Source organism: Perca flavescens, chromosome 18 (genome assembly GCF_004354835.1).
Source record: "Perca flavescens isolate YP-PL-M2 chromosome 18, PFLA_1.0, whole genome shotgun sequence".
Classification (NCBI taxonomy): domain Eukaryota; kingdom Metazoa; phylum Chordata; class Actinopteri; order Perciformes; family Percidae; genus Perca; species Perca flavescens.
The window spans coordinates 30,083,569-30,104,774 of record NC_041348.1 but is presented as its reverse complement, the minus strand read 5'-3'; the positions used below and the strand labels follow the sequence as shown (position 1 = coordinate 30,104,774).

General features: G+C 39.6%; 2 protein-coding genes across 6 annotated transcripts in view; one reads left to right on the top strand and one right to left on the bottom strand.

The window, feature by feature from the left end:
- The window catches only part of senp6a (SUMO specific peptidase 6a), a 44,440-nt gene extending 40,260 nt beyond the window's left edge, over positions 1-4,180 (bottom strand). For all 4 annotated transcript variants that reach the window (XM_028605511.1, XM_028605512.1, XM_028605514.1 and 1 more), the window contains exon 1: positions 4,033-4,180. In XM_028605511.1, coding sequence (XP_028461312.1) covers positions 4,033-4,063 — 31 coding nt within the window. In that variant the 5' untranslated portion in view covers positions 4,064-4,180. The remainder of the gene's footprint in view (positions 1-4,032) is intronic.
- Positions 4,181-13,516: 9,336 nt separating this feature from the next.
- filip1b (filamin A interacting protein 1b) overlaps positions 13,517-21,206 on the top strand; it is a 45,845-nt gene continuing 38,155 nt past the window's right edge. For both annotated transcript variants that reach the window (XM_028604702.1, XM_028604703.1), the window contains exon 1: positions 13,517-13,912. The gene's annotated coding sequence lies outside the window, so the exon portion shown is untranslated. The remainder of the gene's footprint in view (positions 13,913-21,206) is intronic.

Below are 21,206 nucleotides of genomic sequence, written 5' to 3'. Positions count from 1 at the left end.
GACATGTTTTCATGCTAATCGAATGCTTCACTAGCTTTAAACAAGCTTACACAAACCGGTGGTATGCTGCTAACGCCAGCTTTCGGGGCAGATGGTAAATCTCTATTTCTATACCACTAACAAGGCTCAAAATAGCACCACACTACAACGGTAGCATAAATGAGGGTCCCTACATGTAAACCGAAGCATTCAGAACTTTGTAAGTTGACAAAAAGTTTATTAAAAAGATAGATTATAAAGACAGTAGCGTTTATGTTTACATGAGGGCGGCATCTTGGGAAAACAGTCATGAGCAGTCGAACGACAAACGCTGGTGCAACCAGTAACACAGCTCCAACACAGCGTTCGTTTACCAGTGTTTCCTCTATGTTGATTTGACCGTGGCGGCCCCCCACGGCAACATTTCTGACCCCCACGGTATCAAAAATAGGGCTGCATTGTTAGAGTGCATGTTGGAGAATAGTGCGATCATTCGGCAGAAAAAGGTGGGGGTGTTTTGGACCTACCCCCCACTGCTAAAAAAACAAAATCCTTAAGGAAACACTGTTTACAGCGATGTTTACTGTCGTGCGTAGTCCCCCCCCAGAGGCCCATTCTCAAAAAGATTTAAATAAATCCTACTTAGAAAAAAAATATATAAAAAAGCCTGCCTGTTTGTAGTGAATTATCCATTTTAAGGGCTTGTTAAATGACAAAAAAAATAACCTTCAAAAGTTCGGAAAAACCATATATTAGATCATGATCCCAGAGCTCTTCTGCTTCAGTTGGTTTAGTCATCTCGTTCAATCCTGCACGAGCCAAATTAAGCCTGTTCTAATCTCTTCCAGCTAATACACACAGTCAAACCCCCAAAGTCTGCCAGATTCATGCTTTGCTCCCTTTTTCAGCTTTATAAAATCGGGGGTGGAAAAAAAAAATACCCTGAAAATGGTTGTGAGGGGACATTTAGATTCCCTCTAAGGAATTAGTACGCTGGTTTATTTTACGACAGCGGATTTCCTGCAGGGACAAATCAATAATAGAAGATCTCTTGACAATTCAGCCGAACAGACTGGAGGTGTGAGGAGCTTGTTCAGCTTGAAAAGGGAACTTTGACTCTCACGTGATCCAAATCCAAACAGCTTGTTGTCACTCGCAACTGCACTCAACCCTCAGGCAGCGGATATGCAACTCATCTATATATTAAACATGCAGTTAATCTTCCAAAAAACATAATTTCTAATGCAACACCAAAGCTGCAATTTGCTACATGAGATGATGTGATCTCTTCTTTGATATAGTAAAGCCTGATTTATGGTCACGCAGAGGCTTCTCGCGGAGCTTTCTCCGTAGCCTACCTAAGTGGCCTGAAGTTTGTACTTGTGTGTCAATCTCTTTAATAGAATAGCAGGGCCAGAATGTGTGTGTGTGTGTGGTTGAGCGAGTGAGAGAGTGAAGGTGATTATCTTCAGGGCGGGTACTGACTCTAGAGTCCTAGTGAGAGAACCAAAGAGTCTCCCCTGTTCTTTCTGACCACGGGGGGAAATCTGGAGCAGGAGAAGTTAACCCTCTCCTTGATTTCATGTTGTTTATGGAGAAGGAGAACCAGGAAATGATTCGGGGGGGAAACGCAACGCTGCCAAGCCACGGCTAAGCGACATGCGGTTAAATTTTTCGAAAGGTGTGCGTCAGGCCCAGGCGTAGAGTCAGTGTCTCCACGTGCCTACGTACGTAGCCACGGCGTAGATTTTACGCAGAATTATAAATCATAACCTTAACTATGGCTCAGTTCCATCAAGTGTCCCAGTAAGCTATTTCAGTGAGTCAGCATGCACAATACCAGGGTCTCTGCTAAGTGGAATGCAGCCATCAGTAATGGTTTAATACCAGGGCCTCTCCTAAGTGGAATGCAGCCATCAGTAATGGTTTAATACCAGGGCCTCTCCTAAGTGGAATGCAGCCATCAGTAATGGTTTAATACCAGGACCTCTCCTAAGTGGAATGCAGCCATCAGTAATGGTTTAATACCAGGGTCTCTCCTAAGTGGAATGCAGCCATCAGTAATGGTTTAATACCAGGGTCTCTCCTAAGTGGAATGCAGCCATCAGTAATGGTTTTGAATACACTTTTGCTCCATGAAAAAGGTGCATTCCACTTAGGTCAACATGTCTGCCATGAAAAAGGTCTGTTAGTAGGGCTGCTCCCTCTTAGTCGATTAGTCGACTAATCGGTGGTTTTGGTCTTAGTCAACTTAAATTTCTTTAGTCGATTAGTCATGTCTGATGCTTTTTTCATGCTGAATAACTTATTTCCAAGAAACGTACGAGCACATCTCTGGTAAACACAAGAATTAAAGTGGTGCTTTAGCACGACTCTTTGCGGAGAAACTCAGATTTACAGATCTGTCGATTAAATCAACTAATTGATTAGTCGATACAATTGAATGAGTGTTAGTCGACTAAGAAGTTCTTAAATCGAGCACAGCCCTATCTATTAGGTTTAAAAAAAGGATCTTACTCTTTAACAGAAAGGTTGACCTCCTTAGAAATTCTTTCCATAATGTTGTCAGACACTTAGAATATTAGTCTGAGCCGGTCAGTGGCAAAACAAGGGGAATTTCAGTTCAAACGGGGAAAGTATTGAGAAATTACCCCGGTTCAAGGTGTTTTTTTTTCACTGTTGGTTTGTTTCACTAGTTTCTGAAGTTCAATAAATGCAACATCTTTTCAAAAGTTGATAAGTAATCGTGTTGAATAATCCTAATTTCAATAATGACCAAAATAATTTTGATTATGATTTTTTCCATAATATAGCAACCATTGCTACCTCCATGCTGCTTCACTGTCTCACTCATGACATGGCCAGTGAGCAAGGCATTAAAGACATATTTTATTTTCTGTCTGTGAGGTGGCAGGTGAGCCTTTCATGTTTTTACGGTTTCTTTCATTGTATTTATTCATGTTTTTAAGTGTGTAGTATGTGAACTATTAGAGAAAATGAAGACACACACAGAAACATCATGAAAACAATTCATTTCGTTTACAATTGACTATTAATGTTAGCCAGCTAATATTTGCAGCTAGGAAGTTAGCATGCTAGTTTGGAGACTGGTTGGGTTTCACAAATGGAATTATTTAAATGTTTTTTTATATACATTTATCTTATTATTGATTAATATCTAATCGGTATTAAAACATGTACTTTCTTATTTTATTTAGCACTGACGCTTTCTAAACAAAAGTAACTCATAATACCTGAGTTATGTTGGGTTATTTTAGTTGTAGCTAACTGAAGAACTACATTAATTTATTAATCGATTGACTATGGATGCTATTAAAATGCAATGCAAAGCTATAAATCCGTATAATATCCACGTAGTCAGATCGTGTTATGAAGAGCCTACCACTGGAGATATTTCTGTTCGTACACAGATTAAACAGATGAGATAAAATATGTTTACTAATGAATTGGTTTATCCTTGATCTTTGGACAGAGCCAGGCTGACGTTACCTCTTTCCAGTCTTTATGTTAGCTAAGCTAGTTTGGAGGCTGGTTGGGTGCTACCCAATGTTTTTTACGTCTCTTATTAAAGGGTTTCTTGATTTTATTGTGTTGCAAAACGTTATGTGGTGGCTAACAGCCTAGAAAAAGGAAGGAAGGCCTGTCACCCAGCTTCCACATTGCAGACCCAGCTAGCTAGCTAACGTCAGTGCTAACGTCTCTAGCTTAACGTTAAAGGTTTGGAAAAGCCCAAGATTCTGTTTAAAATCCGCCGAACCGGACCGCCCATCCATTTTCCGTCTTTCCCCCTCCAAGGCCCTAATATGTGCCACTGTCACCGGCCTGCCAGCCCTCATTTCACCCCAGCTAGCTGAGGATGTTGCGTTATGTTATGTTAAGAAGCAAACGAAGCTAACGTTAGCATCTTAGCTCTAACTGTGCTCCACCAGCGGACCCTGAATTCTGCCTCAGCAAGCAGGAATCCGGAGCACTGTGTGCGGGTAAAAAGGCAGGTGTCCGGCCGTAGCAACGGAGCGGAGCGTCAAAGCTTACCTTCAAAGAAAAATCTGCGATTGTGGGCCATGTTTATTCCATGATAGTCCTTAGATAATAGTGTTGCTCATCGGAGACCCGAGGCAGAGTAGCTGTAGCTCTAAAGCTGCTTGACTGCTGAAAAGGAAAATTTACCGCACAAATCCAACTCACTGCCGGAAGTCAAACAACTAGGACTTCAGAATAAAAGATGTTTATGTCAATAGTAACAACCAAGTGCAGACTGTGTTGTGGGGCTCTAAATGTTTAGTCAAGACCAAGACTTTGGGGGGTTTAGACCATGTCAAGACCAAGACTTTGAGGGGTTGAGACCGAGTCAAGACCGAGACTTTGAGGGGTTGAGACCAAGTCAAGACCAAGACTTTGAGGGGTTGAGATCAAGTCAAGACCAAGACTTTGAGGGGTTGAGACCGAGTCAAGACCAAGACTTTGAGGGGTTGAGACCGAGTCAAGACCGAGACTTTGAGGTGTTGAGATCAAGTCAAGACCGTGACCAGACCAGTGAGAGTCCCAACTGCATGACATGATAAAATGAGGAAAATGTTAACCATAGGCACTCCTCAAATTGATCTGAAAGATCCACATTCCAATAAATAAAAAAAGAGGTGTATTGCTCAAACGTATGCTTTATGCAAATGATATATTACCTTTTGTGTCCAAACCTATAGATCAATACCCTGTCTACTAGGGAGCATTGACTCTTTCAGGTTATAGGTTAAATTGGTCCAAGTCAGAAGCGCTACCTCTACAGCTCAGTGCCCCGTAACAGCCTACCAATCAGGTGCATTTCAGTGGCCAAGCATGGTATCATCTGGGTTTCTTACTCCCTCCCCGTTAAAAGACCTAGTTGAAGTTAATTTGGATCCATTATTTAATAAAATCTTTTGTGAAAATAAAAAAAATATTAATCACAAAATAAACACCCTCAGATAAAAAAATTAAGATTCTTCTTCATTCACCTCTTTTATTTCCATAAGTAGGGCTGGATATTGTTAAAGAATTCTGGTGCCGGTATCGATACCAATACCGTGACTTTGATACAGATTCCTAAACGATACTTTTTTTTCAAATTTTATAAAACAAAAAGAAATTACAACATTATACATTACGGCACACATCTTATTATGTATGTTTCAGCTTCTACTATGTGAGTCCCGTCTCTGTGTAACATAGAGTTTTTCATGCGTGTCTCTACAACGTGTAACTGTAGACAGCCAATCACAGACATTATTAGATCTTGGTAGCAGCATGCTGCGTGCTAATTGGCTCACTGACGCTGATGAGATTTACTCCTTAGGTATTGAAATGGGGTATTGAATAGTCTTGCTTTGCCAGAACCTACTCCACATAGCATTCGGGGATGGGAGGAAAACATGCTCTGGTTTAATGACATTTCTTTAAACCAATTAGAATCGTCATGGGTGGTGCTTAACTCCGCATAGAGAAAACTCAGATTGGACAGATAGTCTAGCTAGCTGTCTGGATTTACCCTGCAGAGATCTGAGGAGCAGTTAACCATAGTCCTCACAAATGTACCGAATTTAAAATTCAAACACAAAGAAAGCGGAAGGAAACGGAAAATACATGCAGCTGGCGGAATTTCCTGCAGCACCAGAGCATCCCAGAAGTGGAACGCAAAGGATGTAGGCTAGGTATTGAATGACCAGGCATTTTTCAATACTCAATACTTTAGAGGCAATTCGGTTGGCACCTAAAAAGTATTGAATTCGGTACCCAGCTCTAGCCATAAGTGTATCATGAGAAATGCCTTGATAAAAGAATCAAAACGCAGCTGTGGTCTTCCCCGTCTTGAAATAAAATTATCTGAGGCCGAGACAAGACCGACTGAGACCTTCAGAAAGTGGTCTCAAGACTAACAATCTTGAGTCCTACAACACTGCTAAGAAGTACAATATTGGAGTATTGAAATACAAGTATAAAGCTGCATAAAATGGAAATACTAAAGTAAAATACAGTACGATAAAGTAAAAAAACAATTTAGCCTAGTTGGACGTATGTCAGAAAAAGTGACAATTACTTGGTTCTGGCCAGTGGTGGAGTGTAACTAAGTACATTTACTCAAATACTGTACTTTAAGTACAAATGTTGAGATACTTGTACTTTACTTGAGTCTTTTCTTGTCATGCCACTTTCTACTTCTACTCCGCTACATTTCAGAGAGAAATATTATACTTTTCCAGCTTTAGTTACTAGTTACTTTAGTGACTCCGCTACATTCATCTGTTCCAGCTTTAGTTACTAGTTACTTTAGTTACTCCGCTACATTCATCTGTTACAGCTTTAGTTACTAGTTACTTTAGTTACTCCGCTACATTCATCTGTTACAGCTTTAGTTACTAGTTACTTTAGTTACTCCGCTACATTCATCTGTTCCAGCTTTAGTTACTAGTTACTTTAGTTACTCCACTACATTCATCTGTTTCAACATTAGTTACTAGTTACTTTACACATTAAGATTTTTACAAACAAAACACGTGTAGTTAATAACATATGATGTTTTATTTATAATAAGTGCTCATATTATGCTCATTTTCAAGTTCATAATTGTATTTTGAAGTTGTACCAGAATAGGTTTATATGGTTTAATTTTCAGAAAACGCCATATATTTGTTGTACTGCACATTGCTGCAGCTCCTCTTTTCACCCTGTGTGTTGAGCTCTCTGTTTTAGCTACAGAGTGAGACATCTCACTTCTGTTCCATCTTTGTTGTGAGTCGCACATGCACAGTAAGGACTACTAGCCAGTCAGAAGCAGAGTATGAGGGCGTGCCCTGACAGTAGCTAGGTAAGGACTACTAGCCAGTCAGAAGCAGAGTATGAGGGCGTGCCCTGACAGTACCTAGGTAAGGACTACTAGCCAGTCAGAAGCAGAGTATGAGGGCGTGTCCTGACAGTACCTAGGTAAGGACTACTAGCCAGACAGAAGCAGAGTATGAGGGCGTACCCTGACAGTACCTAGGTAAGGACTACTAGCCAGTCAGAAGCAGAGTATGAGGGCGTGCCCTGACAGTACCTAGGTAAGGACTACTAGCCAGACAGAAGCAGAGTATGAGGGCGTGCCCTGACAGTACCTAGGTAAGGACTACTAGCCAGTCAGAAGCAGAGTATGAGGGCCCTGACAGTACCTAGGTAAGGACTACTAGCCAGTCAGAAGCAGAGTATAAGGGCATGCCATGCTAGCAGCTAGGCGAGCATTATAACGTGTGTTACAAAGTGACCCACGTTTCCACTTTCTAAAATTGTAGAAGTACTTTTACTTTTCATACTTTAAGTACTTGTAACTTGTACTTACTTGAAACATTATTTTACAGTGTGGTATTAGTATTCTTAATGAAGTAAAGGATCAGAATACTTCTTCCAAGTATGGATTCTGGCTAACATATATCATGTTAACACTAACTTCTTCGTTTTTTATTTTGAAGGTTATTTCCGGAAGTCTAATGTTCTAACTTTGGTGAGCTTGGTTACCTACTGCACAGCTCTGTGCACGAGCCTGGAGTTTGTATATGTCATCTTTTTTACTCTGACACAGACAGACACACAGATGGGGTTTTTTTTCTGCAGGAATGTTCTTTCAAAAATCATTTACCAGAGATATTTAAAGAAATAAAGCATCAGAAAGAAAAAAGAAGCTCATTATAAAGTCATATTTGAGGAATTAGGAGACAATGTTACATGAGATTTACAAAAAAAAAACACATCATGAATGAAACAAAATAACTCATAAATAAAGATAAAATAATGTGTATATTTTACCTTTAGTTATTATTATAATAAATACATTATGTGTATATTTGGCATTGGTACCATATGATAATAAGAGATATAATCATTGGGTCATACTTTGTTACAAGAGAGACAGAGAGAAAAAAAAAGAAAATGTCGAAAAGATCATTAATTTCAATGAGAAAATTTAAAATTTATTTTTTAAAAATGTAAAATTTTCAGAAGAAAAATGCTATATTTCAAGAAAAAAAAGTTGTTGCAAATAAACACTGCCAGTGATAATCAGATATATTCATTTAGTTAACTATAAGAGAGAGCAAAAAAGAAAAAATGTCAAAAAGACAAATAAAAAAAGAAAAATATTTATATTTTTTAAAGTTGTTAGACTTCAAGAAAAAAAGGTGTTGCCAAGAAAGCACTGCCATATGATACTCATATATATATATATATATATATATATATATATATATATATATATATATATATATATTCATTGAGTCGTAGTTTATCGTAAGAGAGAGAGAAAAAGAAATGCCAAGCATCAATGTGGAGTTCTACATCCTTTATGTGAAGAGAGATGATAAGAGCTACAGTAGATGGCGATGTTCCTCACCATCAGCGTCATGATGTCACTGCACAAACTCCCCCGCAGGGACTTCATAATGACTTAGGGCGGGGGTGTCAAACCCAACTTCACTAAGGGCCACACTGGGGAATGAGAATCACATCAGGGGCCAGACATGTAGAGTTTATTGACATGCTTTTATTTCGTCAAAAAAGTCAAATACGTGTGACCTTAAGCCCATATTGACCTATTGCATGGCTCATATAGTCTTCTCGCATACATCTTACAGACATAAAGCCATATAAAAGTCAGGAAAAAGTTCCTCAGCCATCATAGAGTTTAGCAAATCAAGCAAAACAATGATTACATGTTGGAAAAGATCACCCAAAATGTCAAAAAAAACAACAAACGGTGGATAAGTGACAGCGTGGACTTCTTTAATCTCCCTAAACCCTCTTTTGCTGTCAAAAATAGTGACAAAAACGTCAAAAAAGCAACAAAAACATTTTAAAAAGCGGCAAAAATGTTGAAAAAACACCAAAAATGTCTAAAAAAATTGGTCAAAAAAAGCAACAAAAATGTCAAAGTGACTGTGAATCTCATTCTATGGACTATTTCTGTTAAAATACACACACACACATACAACTGTTAATACACAGATATTTCTTAGAGTGCATATTTCAGTCTGAACCAAAGAAGTGGATGGACATTGCCCTCCGTAGAGTCATGCCAGATAAAATGTCTTTAAAAAATGCAACATTGGAATAATAATTGATATGTTTCCACTGGTTCACCACACCCTGACTTCCTCCTGCACTTACACACCCAGCAAACAGCTGCCACCATTCATGTACTATCTTTTATTCTCCGTTAATTTGAACCTCTGCAGAATGAATGAGAGAACTGCTGTGCGATAATTATCTCAGTGCTTTAACGAGGAGGAGGCCATGACTCAAGTCACTCTAACGAGCTGCTCCGGCAGCTCGACATATTTCACTGTGAATTATCAGGAACTATGGAAACTGATGGAAACTGTGCTAGGCTCTCCTCTCTGGCAGGAGCTGGGGTGTTAAAGATACACGTATTCCTTTTGTTTCCAAGAGTTAAAGAAGACTAGGGGTGCAACGGATCACAAAACTCACGGTTCGGATCGGATACAGTTTCGGATCAGCACCAAAAAGGGGGGACAATAGCATATATGTTTTGATTATATGATTTCCATTAATTACTTAAATGTCCCATGTCATGAACATTTCACTTTATGAGTTTTTTTTAACATTAATATGAGTTCCCCCAGCCTGCCTATGGTCCCCCTGTGGCTAGAAATGGTGATAGGTGTAAACCGAACCCTGGGTATCCTGCTCTGTCTTTGAGAAAATGAAACTCAGATGGACCAATCAGGAATCTTCTCCTTATGAGGTCATAAGGAGCAAGGTTTCCTCCCCTTTCTCTGCTTTGCCCGCCTAGAGAATTTGGCCCACCCATGAGAGAGAGAGAGACATCATGGCTTTCAAACGAGCAAAGTGTCAGTTGGTCAAGGCCACACCCCCACTCTCCACCTTGCCCCCCCTCCCCGCCCCACTACAGCCACTATACTGGCTCTAGTGGCTGTAATTCTGCACCAAGGCTGAATTTCGGGAAAGAGACTTCAGATACAGTAATAGGGGACCACTAAGGTCTATATAAAAGAGACTTCAGATACAGTATTTGGGGACCACTAAGGCCTATATAAAAGAGACTTCAGATACAGTATTAGGGGACCACTAAGGTCTATATAAAAGAGACTTCAGATACAGTATTAGGGGACCACTAAGGTCTATATAAAAGAGACTTCAGATACAGTATTAGGAGACCACTAAGGTCTATATAAAAGAGACTTCAGATACAGTATTATGGAACCACTAAGGTCTATATAAAAGAGACTTCAGATACAGTATTAGGGGACCACTAAGGCCTATATAAAAGAGACTTCAGATACAGTATTAGGGGACCACTAAGGTCTATATAAAAGAGCCTTCAGATACAGTATTAGGGGACCAGTAAGGCCTATATAAAAGAGACTTCAGATACAGTATTAGGGGACCAGTAAGGCCTATATAAAAGAGACTTCAGATACAGTATCAAATCAAATGAATACTTAAAATATTCAACCTTCTTTGAGACTTTGTAAAAAAGCCATTCTGAAATTTTTGCATTAGTGTGTTTTGGATAAAATGTTCTTCCAAGTGAAGCCGTGTCGCACTGCCTCTTACAAGAAATACCCGGAGGAGAACAGAAACAGGCAAACCGGTAAAGCGTATTCCGCTCCCAGGCTTCAACACACTGTGTTCTTTAAGTAATAAATGAAAAGCATTTAAAAAAAATAAAAAATATTGTCCCACCTTTTTGTGCTGATCCAAAAATGTGTACTGTCCAAACCGTGAGTTTTGTCATCTGTTGCACCCCTATTGAATTCTATACATTGTGGCTTTAATGTAGAAAACTATATGTTTTAAGTTGAAATATAATGAAGTCCGACAACTGCTGTGTGGTGTTTTGTGAGAAAAATGGACAAGTTGACCCCTTTGTCTTACACTGACCTGCTGTCAGTGTGTGTGGGAGTGTGTGTGTGTGTGTGTGTGTACATGTATAGCCATCCAACAGCTGTTTTATTTCTTGGTGAGATGATAATGGGAGAATTATCCTTCACACAACATCATGTCTCTGTGTGTGTGTGGACATATTCAACACTTTCGTAACATTGAATATTTCCAGGAAGAAGCGAAAACTCTGCAGGACATGATGACCTCCAGAAAGACATTTTTTTGGCCCTTTCATCTTTGTTTTGTGAAACACACCACACTGACTGTAACATCAGCTGGGTTGTGTCTGCAGAAGCTGGATGTCACTGTCAGGGAACAAAAATATATTTTTTTATTCACCCAAAAAATACAAAACAATATAAACCAACAACTTAATATCTAGGCTTATAAAATAGGTCAACAAAATATAACCATACTCAACATTGCAGAACCTTAATCAGAATCAGAAACGTTTTTTTGCCAAGGAATTTGCCTATAGGTGGTCAGTGCATGCATACGTAAACAAACAAACATATTGAACATTAATGTGAAATAAACAATGAATACAGAAACAGATATATGCAAAATAGCTGTTTAACACAAGAAAAAAGAGGCTGAATGAGACAAAGGGGGCCTACATATACAGGCTTGGCCGAACCAAATTACACACAAGGGGGATAATGTTACAGATAGTGCAGATTGAATCATCTAAGATCAGCTAACGGTTAACGTTAGCTGTCTCTTACCTGGAGACTCAATCAGGTAGCTAACGTTCCGTTGGGTCATTTGTCCACTTATATGTCACTTATACTGTACAGACAATCTGACCCTATACGGCTCAGTTTTGTTCAACCCTTGTGTGGTCTTCATATTTTTGTTACACAGCCAATGTTCCCAGGTCTGGTGGGCCCACCACTTTATTAGGCTTTTAAATCAATACAGCCAAAAAATACTTAATGGATGTTTACTTTAGCTCAGTTACCAATGCTATATACATCATTTATGGTTCACATTTGCCATTTACCCCTGTGAGATCACATTTATAATCATATGATCATTTTTGTTTTTTTGTGAGGAAATTCAATTATAAAAAAGGTACAACAATAGAAACATGATTTTTGGTCATTATTGATGCTTATTTCTTAAAACTCAACCAGAACAGGTGAAAGTGTTTGAAATGTATCAACTTTGTGTGGGAATAGCAGGTGCAGAAAGACAACATAGTTTCATTGCACCTACATTTAAATACGCTCTGATCCAGTGGACCCGAACACCTCATATGTAATAGTTATGTATAGGTGTTAGGTGTGTTAGGTGTACCATGTGCAGTCATTGAAAATAAGTTATTTTTTATGTTCTTCACAGAAAATGAGCCAAGGGCAGTGAGTTTGAGTTGGAAAAAATAATAAATAGCATAATTGTTCTTTTAGCAAACATTGAAAATGGGTCCCACAGACCCAAACACCACACAAGGGTTAATGTATCTTGCTCTGTCAAGCTGCAAAAGTGCTTTTGAGTAGTCAATACTGAGTTAATGCTATGTTATCTGGTCCGCTATCCGCTATTGTTTACTCCCATGGCGACTCTGCCACAAGCCACGCCCCCCCAGCTATGACAAATCATGACAGCAGTATTGGATTAAATGGACATTTGATTAATAATTTAAAACACATTCAATTTGAAAATAAAATTCCCCCAAATCCAGCCTGACACATTTAGTATCTTTGGCAACTTCGAGAGAGAGAGAGAGAGAGAGAGAGAGAGAGAGAGAGAGAGAGAGAGAGAATATTTAGAGTAAAGGTTTGTGGCTTTGAGAAATAGAAAGCACAACAACCTTGAACCAGTGAATGTAACTAAGTACATTTACTCCAGTACTGTACTCCAAAGTCCAAATGTTGAGGTACTTGATGAATTGTACTTTTTACTCCACTACATTCATCTGTTACAGCTTTAGTTACTAGTTACTTTACACATGTAGTTTATAAAATCTGATGTTTGATTCTAAAGTAAACTAGCCGACAATATAAGGGCCTATAAGTCCAGCTGAGATGATTAGACCATTAAACACACATCTGGTTGGATCCTTTATACTTTCTACAATGGGAGGATTCTTCTGCATTGAGTATTTTTACTTTTAAAAGTCTAAATTCTTTTCAATGCAGGACTTTTAATTGTTACAGAGTATTTTTTTCAGCATGGTATTAGTACTTTTATTCGAGTAAAGGATCTGAATACTTCTTCCACAACTGAAAGTAACACAACTAATGCAAACCTCATAAAACAACCCACAAAACACACACAGACAGACAGACAGACAGACAGAGAGAGAGATAGCTTTTATTGTCATTCAACTGTATATGCAGAATATAATAAGTATTACAACAAATACAAAGGCCACAGAGTGTTAGTTTTACATTAAAATGGGAGTTTGATAGCAGCATAAATACTTCATATATTTATATTATTGCACCTATTGAATGGCGGCATATAAAAACAGTTATTGCACGTTTAAAAAGAGCTGAGCCAAGCCAAGCCAAGCCAAGCCAAAGCCAAGCCCCTGGCTGTGAGAAAGGAGGAGCACCGGCTGATAGCTCAGCTGTTGTGGGTTTGATACAGCCTCAGTCAGTCAGTTCAGCTGCTCACACAGACTGAGAGCACATGTTAAATATAGAGCACACGCTCACTGCTGACCAGAGAGGAGATCTGATTTAAATTCAACTGAAAGAAAGACTCGCTCTCTCTCTCTCTCCCTCCTCAGTTCTTACTCTTAGTCTCTCGCCCGGTGAGCTCACAGACCAAACGTGGAGAGGACGAAGCTCCACACTTTGGCAAACGGTGTGTAGAAGAAAGAAACTACAGAGGGACTTTAAAGGACAGAAGACATTTCCGAGAGAATCCTATAAACAGAGATTTTGGGAGAGCCGTCTCATCTCATCAAACAGGACTGGAGCCGGGGGTTTTTGGGGCGGCCTGAACAGCTCTGACACATCTGGCGCGCTGAGACCAGGTAAAGTGATGTCATCACTGACAGGTGCTTGTTTACCTGTGACCATAGGCTAATTTTACAAGGAGGATAGGGGGGGTTCAACCCGTCCAATAATCAAATCTGGCCATTGCAACCCCCTCCCCAAAAAACAATTATAATTTCCTTTACATACTGTAAATAAAGACATTTGCACCATAAATAGATTCAGAAAAGGCACACTTTAGTGCAAAATTGAAATTTTTAACATCAAACAGATTTCCCCACAACAAAGCATGTGAGAAAGTAAACGCTTATCACACTTTTAAAATATCGTTGGTAATGAAAAGATGATTCTCTGACATGGATGATATCAGTGGTGAGGTGATTTGTCGATGAATAGAACTAAGAAAAGTAAGTCATTTTTTTTAGCTAGAAAGTCATTTACCAAATTAAATTAGGTTAAATTGTAGATTTGGGGGGTTTTAATGAGAAAAAGTATATAAATATAAAAAAATCTGTGCTTAAAGTACATATGCAAGTCCAAGCGGGAGAAACAAGGCAGTCGATATAAGAACTTTTTAAAATAATATTTTGATATTCTTATTTCAAGTCAAGTTTATTCATACAGAAATCCAAAGTTTGAGGACTTTAAAATGTGTATAATGTGTATTGACCCCCCCAATTATGATCCGGAAAACTCTCCAAAAAACCTTCGACAAGAAAAACGAGGATGCAACAGATATAAACAGATAAGACAGATGTAGCAGACGCAGACAGACTGTTTTATGACTTTTAAAGTCATAAAGTCCATAAAAGATAATATTGAGTAAACACAGTGTAATACGCTGAAGTGTTTGGGACAAGACGTGTAGGAGTGATGATTTACTGGAATTAACTGTTGACCAACTAAACCCCGTTGAGTGTCTGAGCGTTGTTCATCCTGACTCATGAATGCAGCGGCTGTGTGACCCTCTCACTGTGACTCAGTGAGTTATGACTCCCTTCATTCACAGCGCGGTGAGCGTTTGTTTCAGGAAGCCGTAAATTAGACGCCATTCATTTAATAGATCTTTTACCAGGGTACTTAAGCTCGGCTCTCTCTCCAGGGAGGTGGGGGGAGAGAGGTGATGCAGAAGGCAAAACACAGCTCCATGTAAAGTCATGGAGACTTCTGTTGACCCTCCTGTTGTCCTCTGACCCATTTTCAAAAGGTTTCTACATCAGAAATGTGGGTTTTCTTTCAACCAAATTTTAAAACAAAATAACATGGATGGTTCCCTACAGCGCTCTTCACAAGTTAATTAAATGATTGGTTCACTACTTTCATTGAATTTGGGTGTTTTATTCAATTTTATAGCATGGGAAGAAAAATTTATAATAGAACGTTGAGAAACGTAGGAAAAATATGTCCAAAAAAGCACAGAAAAAAGTGACAAAAACATCGGAAAAAAGTGACAAAAACGTCCGGAAAAGCTTAAAAAAATGTCAAAAAAGCGCAGAAAAATATTGACAGAAACTTCGACAAAAGTCACATAAGTGTCGAAAAACACAACCAAAATGTTGGAATTTTTTTTACATTTTGACCCAGAAAAACAAAAACGTTGCATGTTCGACGGGGGAGACAACACAAGGGTTAAAACGGGGGTCTTCAACGTTTTTTAAGCCAAGGACCCCTTAAAGATATAGCGCGTAGTTTCTGTCGCCCCCATGAGGAATTCTAAGTAATGACAACAACACTGTCGGCGGATCCACATGATACAAGCCTTCCGTGACCATGCACCGCGTGTTTTTGATGTTAAACATGCATGTAGCAGAGTGAATCCCGAATGTGGATGGCTACCTTAGTAACTAACTTACTATGGGCCTATTATCAATTTACTTTCAAAAAATTCTCTATTTTATATTCACTTTATAGGTGGTAATATTAGGTCGAGCCACTCCTTTGGTCCTGACCGAAATATCTCAACAACTATTGGATGGATTGCAATGACATTTTGTACAGACGATACTGAATCCTATACAGACTTTAGTGTCTTTTCATCTAGTGCCAACATGGAGTTGACATTGGAAGTTTTTAGTGAAATTTCTTAAAAACTATTTGAGGGATTGCATGACATTTGGTACACACATTCCAATAAGTCCTCCAAACCACACGACGATATAGGTTGTGTATTCGTCCCCTCTAATACAACACACAGGAGCGTGTGTTGTGATGGCAGAAAACACGACCTCGTATCTGAATCAGACAAAGTTTGTGGTTTCCGTTTTTTCCGTTAGTTCTGTAAAGTAAAAAAAAAGACTAGCAGTTCACTTATATTTTCAAACAGGACATGATCCCCGTTCTCCTGAGTGAAAGTCCTGTGTTTGTTGGATCCATCTCTTACGCGGAATTTGACGCTCTTATACTTCATCAACTTACTTCCTAATTATGAGTCAAAATGGCTGCTTGAACAAAGGACTTTTGTGGTCACTTTTTGGGAGGTGGGCGATCCGCTCACAACGAACAACACTCATAATTCCTAAGGCCACTAGACAGCGCTGCTCCTTTAAATGTAAAAATGTGTAATTATTAGGCTGAAAATTTGCAGAAATTGGTGCATCATCAGCCTCCTGGGAACTGTAGTTTAGAAACAAAGGTGAAAATTACAAAAACACTATACACTAGGATACACTATTTTTTTGCAGCTTACCACTATCAGTTATGGCGTTTACCCACTGCTAGTACCAGCTCTGCTCGGCTCGGTTCGGCTCAAAGTTAAGTTAGTGAATGCTCGGTAATACTTTATTTGAGGTATCTACATAAGAGTGACATGACAATGTCATGAACACATGACACAGTCATGACACATGAACTCTAACTCTAACCATAACTTGTCATAACAGAAACCTAATGACACTTACTAAAAGAAGCGCTATGTCATAAACATTTATGACTTGTTTATAATGTTTATGACATGTTCATGACAGTGTCAAGTCACTCTTATGTAGATACCTTCAAGTAAAGTGTGACCGAATGCTCATATTAACAGAGCGACCTTGCTGTGGTTCAGTGTTTTGCGCAATGCAATGATGTCTGCTGTTAATGTCATCCCAATGTCAGGACAGTCCGTCTACGTTCCAGACGACGGGCATTGGATTTGATCCAAAGAGTAAACAGAGGGGCTTTTTGGCTCGACCTCCTCTGTGTTATTGTACCCAGCATGCTTTGCCCTGCCCAGGTCTCCAGGGATCTTTCTCTCCATTAATAGCTTGTTTTTCCACTGTTTTTATTGCAAGTTATTTTGAAGCCTTTTTCTAATATATGTGGAAAGGGATTAGCTTCAACAGAGCACTCACCAACTTTCAGTTTTATTATATATTTGAAGTTGGAAAGTCCCCCAAAACTCAGGGTCATATAGACGCCACCCGTGTCATTGTATTTGTTTCCTGTCCCGTCTGTTAGCAGGTTATGTCAAACTTTAATTTATCAAGAGGTTTCCGTGAAATGTGTTGGGCGGATCGGCTCCGGGCCAACAGCCCACTGATTAGGTTCTGGGGATGATCCAATTTAGGTATTTTCCACAAATCCTTAAACCTACCTTGTGTAATTTTTTGAGTTGATTCTTAGCAAAAAAAAATACCTTTGTTCTTTCACAAATATGTGCTCATTCATGTGTAATTACTTCCACCCACTAATCAAAGTATTCTCGTAGAATCTGACATTCAGAATCATTCAGAATACATACTAGCGAGTCGCTCGAATGACGGTAGCCATGTAGCGCCTCCAAAGAGGGACATACCTCCACCTTTCGTGCTTTTAAACTCAGTGGCACCGTGACAAGCAACAAGACCAATTAGAACAGCTAGAACAGCTGCGTGTAAACAATGGAGATTTAGCTAATTTTGTGTTCGGTCACCGTAGCAGTTGAAATGCGCTCGGAATGGGAAGGGCTAGAAAGTAATATTCAGTTGGTTGTCATATACAATTTCACCGCTAGATGGGAGCACTTCAATAGCATTTATTGGCCAGGCGTCCATGCTTATGCAAGTTAACGTAACCCCATTTGTTCAGGTCCTATCCCCTGACCAATCGGCTAACCTAACCTTAACCACTCGAGGTCAAATGCCTAACCCCAACCAATCGAGCTGCTTCGTAGGGCGGGTCTTGGCGTGGCCATAGTGGGATTCGTAATTTTGCTAGCAGGCCAAGGGTGGAATTGCAACTTCCGTGTCTTTCACATGATGCAGCCTGTTCTTCATGAGTGTTTTAATCCTAACCACGATCTTTTTCGGAAACTTAACTTGTTGTTTTGGTGCCTAAACATAACTTTTGTCGCTGCATAACGCTCACTTTTTCTTGACTACCGTAATCTCCGCTGCAGCTCGCAGTGCTCTGTACTCAACCACTGCTCAGGCACAAGCATATCATGCTAGCTCCCCCTTCCCCCGAGCACAAGCTACAAATAGGTTTCCTCCCCTTCCCCCTTCTTCACTCGCGCTCTATCATGCACAGCTCTCCCTTGTGGGGGGAGGGGCTTAGGAGACCGTTTTGGTCCTTAGCGGATAGGGGGGAGGGACTGAGAAGTTGTTGATGTTAAAACATTTTGGCTAAGTCCTGGATCTTCCCAATCCTACCTACAGCATCTTTAAGTAACCTTTTCAATGCAGGACTTTTTCTTGTAACAGAGTATTTTTACAGTGTGGTATTAGTACTTTTATTAAAGTAAAGGATCTGGATACTTCTTCCACCGCTGTCCATTTGCATTCAAGAAACAGAAACTTGCCCCCCCCCCAAAAAAAACATTGGTATCATATTAAAATGTTGCAGAATATGACTTTAACACCTTGGCATTTGGCAGGTTTTCCCTCTGACCTTCGTCTCCATTTCATCACCTCCAACTTCATCATCAAACTCCTGCCTCAGTTCGTAACAGTGTCACTGTGTCTCCCAGCTGATAAGACGGGAGCCGTGAGATCATTCTCCTAATTCGGCTCAGTAATCTCTGTGGGAGGTTTATGGGGGGGGGGACTTGTTTGCGACTGCTGTTCCCATGACAGCATAACAGGGAGCAGAGAGGAGGACGGAGTTTGTTTGGGTACACTTTTTTGTTCCGAACACACAGGGCAAAAAACTGATGGATAACTTTGTTCTTTATTTTACTATAGGGAGAGATGATTAGACATAGATATTTGTGCAACAAATCTCCCATGTAGCATCACAGCATTTATAGCTATTGTTAATTTCCAATGCCCGTCTCTAGACACCTACATTTTGGCTACTGTACTTTGACTACTTCATTTGTCTTATTATAGAAACTAGAACATATTAACATTAACAAGCTGCAATTAGTGAAGTTTGACTGAGATAGATAGATTGACATAGATAGATGGACTTTTATTGATCCCGAATTGGAAAATTTCAATGCTACAGCAGTAAAATATCAGCCGCACAGCACACATACAGAAAATACAAGAAATAATAAATAGGATAGAATACAACAACAAATATTCAAAGAATAAAACACAAAGGAAAGAATGTAGAAACGTATATAAGTTGGGAATATATACACACACATAGTTGGGAATAAAAATGTACAACTACTTAAATAGTATTTATAAAGATGTTTGTGTGTGTAGTAGTGCAGTATTGTGATGTATATGAATCTTATCTAACACTCAGTGATGAAGTGTTAAAAAATTTGGTAAATGAATTCAATAGTTGTCAACTAACAGATCAATGGATTCATCTTTGCAGCTCTGCTTCCATTTGAACCCGTTTGGTGATTTCATGCATCAATTTTCATAATCTCTTTTCTTCATTGGTTTGTGTGAGGGGGTGAGTCTTCTCTGAGGTCACTTATGGGATGGTCCAGGATTATTCCTCTCTCCTGAGTCATTTCTCAAGTCGGGGAAATGCTAAATGGCTAGCAGGCTGACCACAAACCACTTGAGGTTGACCAGCGTTCGGGAGCTTAATGGCCTGTAAAAGAAAAAAACTGATGGGAAACAAACAGCGGTAGAAGCCTCTGTTACTCTCGTGATATCCTGCCTTCTCTCTTAGGGCTGCACAATTAATCGCAGTTTTATCGAAATCGCAATATGGACTAGTGCAATATCCACATCGCAGGGGGGGCGCAATATTTGTTAAAGGCAAAATATGTGTCAAACCATTCTAAAATAAAGTATTGTGGTGCTGCAGAGACGTCCCGGCCTACAAATCCTGTCCTACAGAAAACATATTTGTTTGGTACAGATCCTCGTACACTTCAATAATTTTTTTAATATATATATATTTTTCAATAAAAATGAGAATAATGTCACAAAAATGATCATTCCCTCCAATATCGTGAATCATATCGGAGTATCAGTCAAAATAATCGCAATTAGATAATTTCCTCATATCGTACAGCCCTACTCTCTCCCCCCCCCCTTCACACAGTTTATGGGGGAAGTGACTTCATGCTCACTCCATTTGAAAGGCATGTGAGACTTGGCTGCTGGTCAGCTGCATGTTGGGAGTGATGTCAGCAATCTGGACTGGTCACTCACCGCTGATTATAGAGAGCTCTTACACAAACCCCCGAGGGGATAAAAACCTGCCTTGTTTCAGCCCCCCCTCCACCCTCCCGCTGACTGACGCGGTGCGGGAATGTTTTGTAATAAAAGTCGCCCTGGGCAAGATTTTTATGTTGGGCGCAACAGAAAGGAGTGTCTCAGCTGTCTAAGCTAATTTTAAGGTGTAACGATGGGACATTTAGCTCTGACAAATCAAAACCCAAAGAGAAGGAAAGGAAGCAGAACTCTATTAAACGGCTAAATATGTTGACTATCTCTGCTTGAGCAGCTTTAATAGGATGATTAGGTATCTGTTTGCTGCCAAATGTCTGCATGCCAACAAGTCCTCCCAAACATACGGCGATGTAGGTTGTTCATTCCTCCCCTCTAACATGACCCACAGGAAAGTTTTCTGTCCTCCTATCTAAACCAGAGAACGTAACGGTCAGGGGTTTAAAACACGTGCGACATAGTTCCGTTTGTTCCTCGCCGTTTGCTTTTAATTTTCAGACCCTGGTCTCCTGAGTGAAAGTCCTGTGTTTGTTTAGTACGGCCAAATACACTAAATGTGGGTCGTAATTGTTGATTGTACAAATGACCTATGAAGCCTTTTTTTGGAGGGAAGACAGTCTCCTGCATGCTGATGGTCATATTTAAACTTGTTTTTTTTTTTCAACCTCCTATGTGTTTGTGTGTAAGTGATTGATAGGAGCAACAGTCTTTAACATTGGTCCAGTATTAAGCGTGAACGCTGTAACCGGCTGCTATGTAACCCTGTGGGGCAAATGTGCATTGTCAGTTT